The 12028-nt window shown below is 45.7% G+C and overlaps 1 protein-coding gene across 1 annotated transcript in view; it reads left to right on the forward strand.

The window, feature by feature from the left end:
- Nucleotides 1–12028, forward strand: part of LOC101175325 (disabled homolog 2-interacting protein-like) — a 26382-nt gene continuing 14354 nt past the window's right edge. Inside the window, exons 1-6 of the mRNA XM_023958863.1 lie at nt 1–113; nt 310–399; nt 1843–1961; nt 2343–2445; nt 9828–9904; nt 10670–10779. Of these exons, the coding sequence (XP_023814631.1) occupies nt 339–399; nt 1843–1961; nt 2343–2445; nt 9828–9904; nt 10670–10779 (470 nt within the window). The 5' untranslated portion in view covers nt 1–113; nt 310–338. The remainder of the gene's footprint in view (nt 114–309; nt 400–1842; nt 1962–2342; nt 2446–9827; nt 9905–10669; nt 10780–12028) is intronic.

The following is a 12028-nucleotide window of genomic DNA, read 5'->3' on the forward strand; positions in this document are numbered from 1 at the left end:
CATGAAGAAGAGTCAGTTCATGTGTGCTCCTGCCACACGGAGGGTCTGCGCAGACAGACGGGGCCTACAGAGAATGTGAGACCCCCGCAGCCGGGACGCAGTTTCCATCCGCCGTGAGTCACCAGCCGTCCGGGTTCGGGTCGGCAGAATGCGCGAGTGTGTTTCCGGCATGTCACGGATGACGGTGGCGTGATCGTCCGTCATCTGCGACATGTCAGGCGTGTGTGCTGCCCTGTTCTGTTGTCCTGCCCCCTGTCTTTTCACCGCTCCTGCTGTGCCCACAGGTGTGGCTTTGTGTCTCCACCTCAGGTGTGTCGGCATCAGGACGTCCTGTCCTCATGGAGCAGCTGGTTAAACACCTGTCCAGGTGTCAGCACCTGGGCTGGATGAATGTGATTGGTAAGGCAACTAGGGGAGGAGAGAAGAATCCTCCGATTTCTGATTCTTTTCATGCGGAGATGGCCTGTCAGAACTTGGCCCGTTGTACTCATCGTCTCACGGAGGAGTTTGGGGCTGAAGACGTGTCGCCATGGTTACAAAACGTCAGTTCCTTCAACAGTGTTTTGTCGCTCAGGCCTGGCGTCATGTTTCTATGGCAAAGCCTGTGCTTGGAAAAGAGAGGTGTTGTTTTGATGGTATCGTCTGTCCATCCATCCATCTGTTCGTCCATCCATCAATTGTACTTTGCCGGAGCCCAGCCACCGTTGAGCAAAGGCAGGGCTCATCCTGGACAGGTCAAAGATGAGCACCACCAGCTGGAGACCTTTATTCCAACACCAAAATTCAAAACGCGGATTTCCAAATCAAAGCGCTTCAAAAGAAAAGGAGATGCTGCTCCATAGTAACCATGGTAACCGTGCTCTTATCCAACGTTTCTGAGATGCTTTGGAAATGAGCTCATGTGGATGAAAGCCAAACGTTCTGTTGTCATAAAATATTGCGTGGTGGTCGGACGTTTTCCACTGGATCTCATTTTGAAAGCTTTGGATTTAGTAGAAGAACAGAGGAAGTGGCTTCAGAATTCTGAAGTTCTGTCAGAACTGTGACGGGTCACAGAACTCGGGAATCACTTTAGACCCAGAGGAACCACAGAATTTAAAGTCAATTATTGGGCTCAGCATGGAATAACAAATCACTGAAAAGCTTTCAAAATAAAAGCCTGTTAGAAGCATTCAATCCAGCTTTATTAATGTGAGCATTTTAAAACATCTGAGCCAAAGTTCTTTGCAGACGTGAACAACACGGTTAAGTTAGTTTGGTTAGTTACTTACGGTAGTTGGGTAATTATTAAGCAGGATATTTACTTATTTGTTTAGTTAGTTGTGTAGTTTAGTTAGCATGTTTAGTTAGTTTATTCAGCAAGGTTACGTGTTTGTTCAGTAAGTTTAGTTAGTTTGACATGGTTAGTTAGTTAGATTAGTAAGTAGTTGATAAGTTACAATTTGAAATTACTTGGTTACTTTGCTTACTTTTAGTTGTTTAGATATTTAGTAAGTTAGCCTAAGTTAGTGGGTTAGTTATAAAAGTTTGGATAGTTATCTATCTGGTTAGCTACCTAAATGGTTAGTCAGAAAGATAGTTTTTTGTTTAGTTAAGTAAGTTGTTTTCTGAAAAGTTTGTTTCATTAGTCAGTTGTTTTGTTTAGTAAGGTAGTTAAGTCGGTTAGTTTAGTTAGTTGTTAAGGAGGGTTAGGATCAGGGCAGAGGGTCATGGTCACCATGAAACGAACCCACAAATACTTTTGTATTCAATCTTTTCTGATGTGCTTCTTTGTTTTTATCACATTACAATGACAAAGTTTGATGTGTCGGATCACACAGCTGTGATGCTCCAATGTCACAGAGTTGAAGAGCGCCTCCATCCATTGGCTGTCCTGCGGACGGAAGGCGGAGCCTGACATTTGGACCAAGATGTTCTGCATCCTGACCAACTCCCAGCTGCTGATGCTGGACGACCTGGAGGTGTGAGCGCACACAGAGGCATCTGTGCCGCTATGCGGGGCTGCTGTGTGAGCGGATCCTTCGGGAAGATGGGTTGAATCTTTAGGATCCACTTCCAAAAAAAAGGAACTTTGGTTTACATGCAGATTCCTCACATTAGCCTTGAAAATGGGAACAGAAGTGAGAGGCTGGAATTCAGATCCTGGAGCTTCTGGGTGGCAGTAGAACTATCACCTGATCTTTTGGGGGGGGGGGGGGGGGGTTGTACATCAAACCAGAAGAAAGTCACCAAAGTGTCTCCTAAAAAAAGTGAATCAATGCCCTGTCTTTTGAAGCTGATGCCCCCATCAGAGCGGATCTCCTCCTTCAGGGTCTGAGCCCACTCTTCATCCTCTTCTTCAGGTTCATCCTTTGCTGCTTGCTGAGAGGGCGGAGACTTGCACAGTGTGGTTGCTGCGATACACCCTGCATGTGACCTCAGCCCCGCATCGTCCCGCCCACAAAGGTGAGGAAAAGTAGTTCAGACCTCCAGAGGTCGTGTAGCCCCAGAGCTGGACGGACAGGCAGACATTTAGACAGACGGGGACATTTGGACGCACCATGGATGCAGACTTTGAGGACGGTAAGAGGAGAAACTGGACTTGCTTTGTTTGCAGATGCAGCAGAGATCAGAGCCACTGCTTAATCTCGACATGTCACAAAAATAATCTCATAATCTTACAGCTGAGATTGGTCGTCGTTGCAAAACAGACGGTCTTGCAGGTCAGCGGTCGACCAAGTGTGTGTTCAGGTGCCCGGATGACCTGTCGAAGGGTCACGGGTCAGTTTTGGACTCTCAGGTGAAATCCAGGCCGTTTGCGGTCATAAAAGTGGCGTTTGCTTTGGACCAGCAGCAGACTGCAGCTTCGATTTGCAGCAAAAGATGGAGACGTGGAGAGTTCAGACCGCCTCCGTCTGCCTGCACTGTCTTTAGAAAAAAGGTTCTCCTTGAAGCAGGTTGAGCAAAACACCTAGCAGAGCTGTTTTTGGAATAAATGGATGCAATTTTGACCATCATACCTGCATGGTGGGGTAGTGGTCTACACTCTTGTCTCACAGCCAGACACCGCTGGTTCAAATCCCAGCTGTGGCCCTCCTATCTGCAGTTTGCATGCTCTCCCAGTGCATGTGTGGGTTTTCTCTGCAGTTCAGAAACAAAAAATGGTTTTGTAGGCGTGAATGCGTTTGTTTGTGCGCCTGTGTGTGTTCCAGTGATGTTCAGCGGTTATGTCCAGGAGGAAGCGACCTTTACCCCTCAGTAGCTGGGATAGGCTCCAGCATTCCTGGGAATATGGGTTTAGAAAATGGAGGAATTACTGATTTTTAAAAAAATACGAACATTTTTTAATTTACTTTACCAGTTGGTTCATAGTTTACAACCTTGGTCAGAGAAAATGTACCGATTCCAAGGAAAAGCTACAAAACGACTCATTTGACAGGTAAATATCCTGTTCGGGGTTTCATCCTCTAATCTATATTTGAATTCTCTGTTTTGAAGTCCTTAAAAATTCTCTGAGGCCAACGAGATGCAGCAGCAGCTTGGGGTAGAGGAGGAAGGTCCAAGACTCTTCAGGAACTTGTGACCAAATTCTGCAAAGTTCAGGTGGCCAGCTGGGTTTCAATAGACTGTCGTCGGGCAATTCTGCTGGATTTTAAATTCTCTGGAGTTTAGTCTCAAAATCATCTGATTGGTTACAAATTAAGAAGCACAAATTGTGATGAGCTTCAAAATAGTTTTTTTTTTTAAAAGGAAGCTTTCAACCAATAATAATACTATTAAGTAAATAAAAAAGCACAAAAAAGCGTTGACTTGGCCCAAAACATAGATTTGTGGAGAAAATCAACTGCAAGAGCAAAAAGGAGGAAGATGCTCCTCCCTCTTCTTCTTTTTTGCTGTCTCCTCCTGCCTTAGGGTGCATCGCCCTTTGACCTCACGGGAGGCCTGATCTACTGGCCAATGAATGATCAAATTGTCACATACAATGAAAATCTGCGCACAAGGTCAGATCATTTTCATGTCAATTTTTAATCCTATAATAAAACAGCAGATGTGACAGATGTTCTGGTAAAGCTACAGACCTGTGGGGGGAACCATCTAAAGTGAAGGCAGTTCAGCAGAAGCTTTGATATAACCTCAAAAAGAGGCTTTCTATGTGTTTGGAAAGGATTCTGTATAATTAGACTCACAGTTTGGTTTGGGAAATTCAACCAGAATTCCCCATCGACACCATTTCATGTCGGATATCAATCTGGTTTCAGGACAGAGAAGTACAGAGACATGAATGAATTTACACTCACAGACGTTTGGTTCTGGTGCTGCTGGATCTGAAGGCATTTGACCCGCTTTGGAGTCTGGTGGGCTTCTCAGGAACTGTTCTTAAGTGGTTTGCTTCTTATCTCACAGATCAACACTTTTATGTGAGTGTGGATCCATGGGCCTCATAGAATCCTAAGTGGGGTTCCCCAAGGATGCGTTTTTGGCCCGATTTTTCTTTTTATATAAGTTGGCTGTTGGGGATGTCATCGGGAGACACGGCGTTGGCTTTCCTGGTGACCGTCAACCTATCAACACTTTTATTGTATTTTGGATATAAAGTTGTGGATGGCAAATAACTTCTTACAGCTCATCCAGGACAAAAGAGAAGTTTTAATCGTCGGTCTCAAAGACGAGATAGAGATGATTTGACCCAAACTTGGGGATTATAAATCTTCTCACTGTGCGAGAAACCTGGGTGTCCTTTTCGACTCTGACCTACATTTTAGCACAAACGTTAAAAATCTTGTTCTGAGTGGATTTCATCATCAGTCCGTCCATTCCTCTCTTGCCAGCACAGAGGGGCTGATGCGTGCTTTTCTGTTCAGTCGTGTAGATTACTGTCATGCTCTGCTCTCTGGTTTACCTAAAAAATCTTTATCGGACCACAAATGTTACAGAGTTCTGACGAGGACCAGGCGGCGGGATCACATTACACACCTTTTAGAATCGCTGCATTGGCTCCATGTGTGTTTCAGGATTTATTTGAAAGTTCTCTTAACAATGATTGTTCCTGCTTTGGTCAAACTGGACGAGTTGTTCAACAACAGGAACTATTGTTAAAATCAGATGAAGGACTTAATTTAAACCACTGACTGTACTTTGGCGTCTATGTAACATTTCGTTTGTTGGTTTATTAGGGGCAGAGCGTCTGCCTCCGATTGGATGATTGCAGGTTCAATTCCCGCCCCGTGTGCCCATGTGTCAAAGTGTCCTAGGGCAAGCTGCTGAACCCCACGTTGCCTCTGGTGGTTATAGGTTGGCGCCAGTGTTTGACAGCAGAGTCACCATCAGTGTGTGAACGGGACTATGAATGTAAAGCGCTTTGGGCCTTCAAGGAAAGTAGTAAAGCGCTAAACAAGTACAGGAAATGCCATTTAGCATTTATTATGGGGTTAACTTGCTGGGCTCTGCCAGCAGAGGGAGCCGTTTCCTCACTGTTAACATTCCTGAGTCTCAAACGCATCTGAACAGGTCCTTATCCCTTGTGCTATCCCAGTGTTTTTCAACCAGTGTACCGTGGGAAATGACTCATTCACTGATCTAAAAACATTTCCAATCTCCAGGATTTCAGCTCTGTGTTCATCCAAAAAGGCCCTGATAAAACACTGAGTAGTTATTTGTGTTTATTTGATTCTATTAAAGACATTTTGATAAGAATCATGGTACCCCGATTTAACCACAGTTTCATCTCTGTTTTCTGAAAAGTCCCGCCCCTTTAACTGCCTCCACCAATCATTCTTGGAGGCTCAATCACATGTCATCAGTCTGACCAATCAGAAGTGGTTAAAGTCTTCACTTCCTTGTTCTGATTCTGCTCATAAAGTCTCTCAGTTCCAACAAAAATACCAGCTAAAGCTCGTCTTTAGCGGTGTAGCTTTCCACAGAATCCGGTGTCAGACCGTGGAACAAGAGAACAAAACCATGAAGCTCAGAGATGAGTCTGTCTGACATCACTACATCTCCCATGATGCATTGGGTTAAAGTGACAGAGTCTCAGCGTACAATGAATCTTCGTTTTTAAACGTCTTAAGGCCCGTACACACCGGGACGAATTTCGCGCGCGATTTTCGCCGACGTTTAACGCCTCGTGACTAAACAAAGGGCACCAATGTGAGTGTGCACACCGACGCGAAAAAACGGCACGCGTCAAAGCGTCAAAAAAAAAAACGCCTCGGGTTTGTTTTTGTTTTTTGACGCGTCGTGTCGAAATCTATTCGACCAATGAGAACGGCGCTTTTGCACACGTGTCTGGAGCCTCTGAAGTTACAGTAAAACACAACTTGGGGGCGCTCAAACACAAAACTGCCTTGCTGAGCACACATACCAGCGAAGAAGATAGACGCCAAGTTGCATCTACACTGCTGCGAAGAAATAATGACGGACATTTTAAAATATCCCCGAACCAAGCACCAGTTGGAGCTACTGGTGCTTGAAATATTCATGTCTTCTTTGTATGATTCTGACAAGCGCGTAAATACTTGCTCTCTTCTTCTGAGTGAAAAGCGACTTTAAGAAGCGTAAAGTTGGGCAGCGCCACCTTGTGTACAGGAGTATTTCTGTTTACATTAAGCGCCATCTAATGTCAGGGAATGAAATTACATGTTCGCTCGGCTTATCGTCAGCGAAAATCGCCTGGGTGTGAACACAAAAAACGTGGCGAAATACGCTGGCGAATAACAGCTGGCGAATATTCGTCCAGGTCTGTACGGGCCTTTTAACCACAACGAACACACAAACAGTTTTTAAATCTTTTAACTTAACTTTTATTACATCTTTTAGAAAAAAACAGCTGCAACTTCCAGCTTTTTCTGCCACAATTATCACAGAAATGCATGTGAGATCATGGAGGGACTGTACATCAATACAGACTATGAGTTTCTCTTTTTTTTTTTTTTTCGGATGCTGGTGTGTCACGGGATTTTTGTCAAGGTTAAAGTGTGCCGTGGCTCAAAAAAGGTTTAAAAACACTGGGCTATCCTATGGGGTCAAGACGACCATTGACATGTTCTCCCTACCATGACAAAGGTGGATAAAGGTGGAAAGATTTCATGTAATCCATGGACACCAGTGAAGATCACAAATCATTGAAGAAAAAAGGTTCAGAGCTCTGTCTAGTGGGTCTAGATGACCCCACTCCCAATGGTAAAGTGCCTAGGATAGCACCAGGATTAAATGGTATATTTAACCCTGGTGCTGAGCGCCAGATGCACCGGGTGACACGCGTGATTCCTCCGAGTGCTCCTCTGCCCAAAAGCCAGCAGAGGTCCAAGAGGATGGCTGGAGGAAGTCAGAACCGGCTCATAAGCCACTCGTCCTCTTCTTGCTGTCTAAAGATGCGTTCACTCCGAATTCTTCCATTTTCCACATCTTCTAAGAGCGCAAGATCAGCCATTGTGCGTCATTACGCATTGTGATGGGGCATTTTATTTCCCTCCATTTAATTACATCTGACAAGCTACAGATGTCGGTAATAATCCACGTGGAAATGGGAAATTGATCAGCAAATGTAATTTCTTGTTGCTTTCTGAATGGTTGAGACATACGCCATACATTGTTTTATCAGAAATAAAACAAACTAAAGGCATATGCATGAATACCATAATTCCATAGCTTATGAAGAAATGTTTTACTATGAAAACAACTTTCCCCAGTGGACAATTAATATGTCTGTCTGTCTGCACCTATATCTGCTCCGCCAGACGGACACATTAACAAGAATATCAGTTTTGTACATTATTTTGTTCTGTTAACTATATTATTTCTGAGGATGAATTGCACAACATGCCAATATTGCAGAACATATTTCACTTTTCTTTTTGCAAATAAGTGTTCATTTGAATTTCTGTTGTAATTTTTTTTTTGTTTTGTTTGTTTCACTGCTGATCGATCAAACGGGTGTTGGTGTAGCTGTTAATTGTCAGACTAGCTTTGTGACATCTTCATGTTATTTCTGAGAGGCAGTATTGTCATTTTCACGTGTTTCTTCCATCTGCCGACGGTGTCGCCGTTTCTCATTTCACCCGTTTTTGTGCGTACGCCTGGGTCAGAGCTTTTTCCCGTCAAGTTTGCTTTTTATAAATATCAACTATTGCGTAGAGAGTGGCATACGCCTTCTTTTGTGCGTACGCAACGTTTATAAATGAGGCCCCAGGTGACTGACTTGGCCAGTCAAGAATTTTCCACTTCATTGCTTAAATAAACTCCTGAGTTGCTTTGGCTGTATGTTTTGGGTCGTTGTCCATCTGTATTATGAAACGCCGCCCAATCAGTTTGGCTGCATTCACCTGGATCTGCGCAGACAGGGCTGCATTCACCTGGATCTGCGCAGACAGTATGTCTCTGAACACCTCAGAATTAATTGGCCTGCTTCTGTCCTGTGTCATGTCATCAATAAACATTAGTGTCCCAGTGCCACTAGCAGCCATGCACGCCCAGACCATCACACTGCCTCCACCGTGTTTTACTGATGATGTAGTGTGCTTTGGATCAGGAGCTTCTCCACGCCTTCTCCATACTTTTCTCTTGCCATCATTCTGGTAGAGGTTGATTTTGGTTTCATCTATCCAAAGAATGTTTTTCCATAACTTTTTTAGATGCTTTTTAGTAGGGCTGAACGATATGAGGAAAACTCGCGATATGCGATATTGGTGATTAATATTGCGATAACGATATAATTTGCGGTATATAAACAAATAGCAAAACAACCAAAAACATCATTTCCATTTCACTGCAACAGTTTAAAAATGATACAACAACTGACCCTTGTCGACGTAGGAGGACACAGCTCGATGTCGCGATAACGATAAATTTGCGGTATATTGTGCAGGCCTACTTTTTGCAAAGTCCAATCTAGCCTTCCTATTCTTGAGGCTAATGAGTGGCTTGCATCTTGCAGTGTTCCCTCCGGATCTACTTTCATGCAGTCTTCTTTTGATGGTAGGCTTGGATATTGATCCGCCTACCTCCTGGAGAGTGTTGTCCACTTGGTTGGCTGTTGTGAACGGGTTCCTCTTCACCATGGAAATGATTCTGCCATCATCCACCACTGTTGTCTTCCGTGGACGTCCAGGTCTTTTGGCGTTGCTCAGTTCACCAGTGCTTTCTTTCTTTCTCAGGATGGACCACACTGTTGATGTTGCCACTCCTAATACTGTAGCAGTTTCTGGTTTCATGGTTTTTGTCTGTTTTCTCATCTTAATGATGGCTCCTTTCACCTGCATGGAGAGCTCCTTTGACCGCATGTTGTCTGTTTACAGCAAAATCTTCCAAATGCAGCATGAGTCCTCTAATCAACTCCAGGCCTTTTATCTGCTTCACTCATAATGACATAACAAGGGAATTGCCCACACCTGCCCATGCAATAGCATGGAAGTCAATTGTTGAATTACTTACCAGCCCATGAAATGAAGGGATTGTGTTAAAAAATTCTTTAGTTTTTCACATTTTTATGCAATCTTTTTGTTCAACCCATGGAATAAAAGCTGAAAGTCTGCACTTCAATGGCATCTTAGTTGTTTTATGTAAAATTCACTGTGGTAATGTACAGAAACTAAATTAGAAAGAAACTGGTGAAGTAAGAATTTACTGTAAAGAAAAATTTGAAAACGTTCTTCAAATTCAAATTAAACCCGAACTTTTTCTACATTTTTATGGTTGTGAATTTTGATTAAGTGTCATCTCTACAGCTGCTGCCTGCTGCAGGTTGTCATGACGACGCCTGACACCAGCAGTTACCATGGTAGCAACTGCAGTGAGCAGAAAACCACTGCTGGGGACTACACCTACTCCCATGATGCTCTTGTGTGTTCCAGATGGTGCAGACAGGCGGCTGCGCAGACAGAGCATGCCCAGTGGTCCAGTCACGGACACGCCCACCGCCAGAGTGACAGTAAGACCCCCCCCACACACACATACACACACCCCTCCCCCACGAGCAGCCTGTGGTTTCCGTGGTAACAAGAGCTTAGTTGCTGTCAGCTTCGGATCAGCTGAACGGCTCCACCTGCAGGTGAGATGTGACATCACAGCAGAGACAGGTGTCAGCGTCTCTTTCTGCACAGCTCACATGATCAATAAGCATTTATCCCGGACATTTCTGTGGAATGAGCAGCTCAGCATCTCATCTAAGTTTATTCTACAGGACAAACTTCACTCAGATAAAGTCCACTGACAGTCGGAGGTGTTAGGAGTAAAAAAACGCTTCAGAGCATTTCTATGGCGACAGCGTGTGTTATGGAGAAACTGCATTGACTCATCAAGCAGCAGGAAGCATCAGCGTTCTCCTCGTTCATGTCTGACGCCAGGATCCTGATCTGTCGTGATCCGATCAGGATCCTGATCTGTCGTGATCCAAACAGGATCCTGATCTGTCGTGATCCGATCAGGATCCCTGATCTTTCGTGATCTGATCCGGACCCAAGATCTGTCGTGATCCGATCAGGATCCTGATCTTTCGTGATCTGATCCGGACCCAAGATCTGTCGTGATCCGATCAGGATCCTGATCTGTTGTGATCCGATCAGGATCCTGATCTGTGGTGATCCGATCAGGATCCTGATCTGTGGTGATCCGATCAGGATGCCGATCCCTCGTGTTTGTGTAGAAGAGAGGGATCCTGATTTCACGATCTCCGTTTCCTCCTGCTTCTCCTCAGGGTTTTCTGTCCCACAGACTGAAGCAGTCCCTGCGGCGGACCCGCTCTCAGCCCAAACTGTCCCGGCACAGAAGCCTGAAGACTGAGCCCATCAGCAGCACCGACACCAGGTAACTCCTGCTCAGGAGGAGCACAGAGCCTCCTCAGCACCTCCATTGTGATGGATGACCATGCCTGTTGTTCTGACAAACCTGTTGAACTTGAACACCAAGGGCCCTCGGTAAAACCACAATCTGGGCCAGCCTTTGGGTCTGGTTAGGGCCTGGTCCTTTGGGGTGGAACCCCTCTGAACCCCCTTGTTCTTTGCTCTGTGGGGGTGCTGTGTCTGCAGCAGCCCCACCAACACGAACACCGGGCCCTCGAAGGCTCCGAGCTGCAGCTCTGGGGGACTTCTCATGGAGCGTACACGTTCCTCCAGGGGAGGGGCTGAACAAGGACACGAGGAGCGTGAAAAGGAGATGAGGGGAGGAAGTAGGGCAGCTTCACTGCAGGGGAGGGGGGACTGCTGACAGAGGGGGAGAGAGAGACAGAGACGGAGAGAGCCGAGCCTGCGATGCTTTGTAGCATCCGCTAGCAGACAGACGGACAGACGGAGGGACAGACAGGTCCTCAGCCCTTCCAACAAACAGCATCAGGATTAGCAGCTTCTCCATCTTTCTCCTCCTCCTGCTCCTGTTTGCAGCTGAGGGAGGACATGGCGTCATAACCCCCCTCTCCTCTGCTCTGCTCTCCTCCTCCTCCTCACTCAGAATGCTCGGTTAGTATCTCTGATCTCTGGCTCTCATTAAGCGTCTTTGTCATCTGAAGTCTATGCTGCAGTGTGTGTGTGTGTGTGTGTGTGTGTGTGTGTGTGTGTGATGGGGGTGCATACACGGTGGCGTCCTCCACCTTATTTGCATGTCCATGCATGCTGCGTTTCTGTGAGCGTGTTGTGTGTGTGTGTGTGTGTGTGTGTGTGTGTGTTATCCAGGCTGCAGTCTCCACACACAGCTATCCTCCTCTGTTAGCATGTAGCTACGCTGGACACACAGTTAGCCAGGATGTTAACCTGATCATGTTCAGCGACACACACACACACACACACACTGTTAGCATGAAGGAGCTTGTTTAAATGGAGAGGAGGTGATGAGCTGACATCTGGGGTTGTGTTGGGTTTGCAGGTTCTGGTTCGGCGTGACAGTAGGAAGGCTCCAGACCTGTCACGGGCCAGAACCCAGCCTGGATCAAACCGATCCGCTTCCTTCTGTTTCTGCTGGCTGCAGTTTTCCTGATGGTTTCACGCGTCTGTCTGCTGCTGCCATGTGTCACAGGAACAACAAGAATCTCCTCATGGTGGCTGAATGCCTCCTCATCTGCCTT

The sequence above is a fragment of the Oryzias latipes genome, chromosome 9 (genome assembly GCF_002234675.1).
Source record: "Oryzias latipes chromosome 9, ASM223467v1".
In the NCBI taxonomy this organism is placed as follows: domain Eukaryota; kingdom Metazoa; phylum Chordata; class Actinopteri; order Beloniformes; family Adrianichthyidae; genus Oryzias; species Oryzias latipes.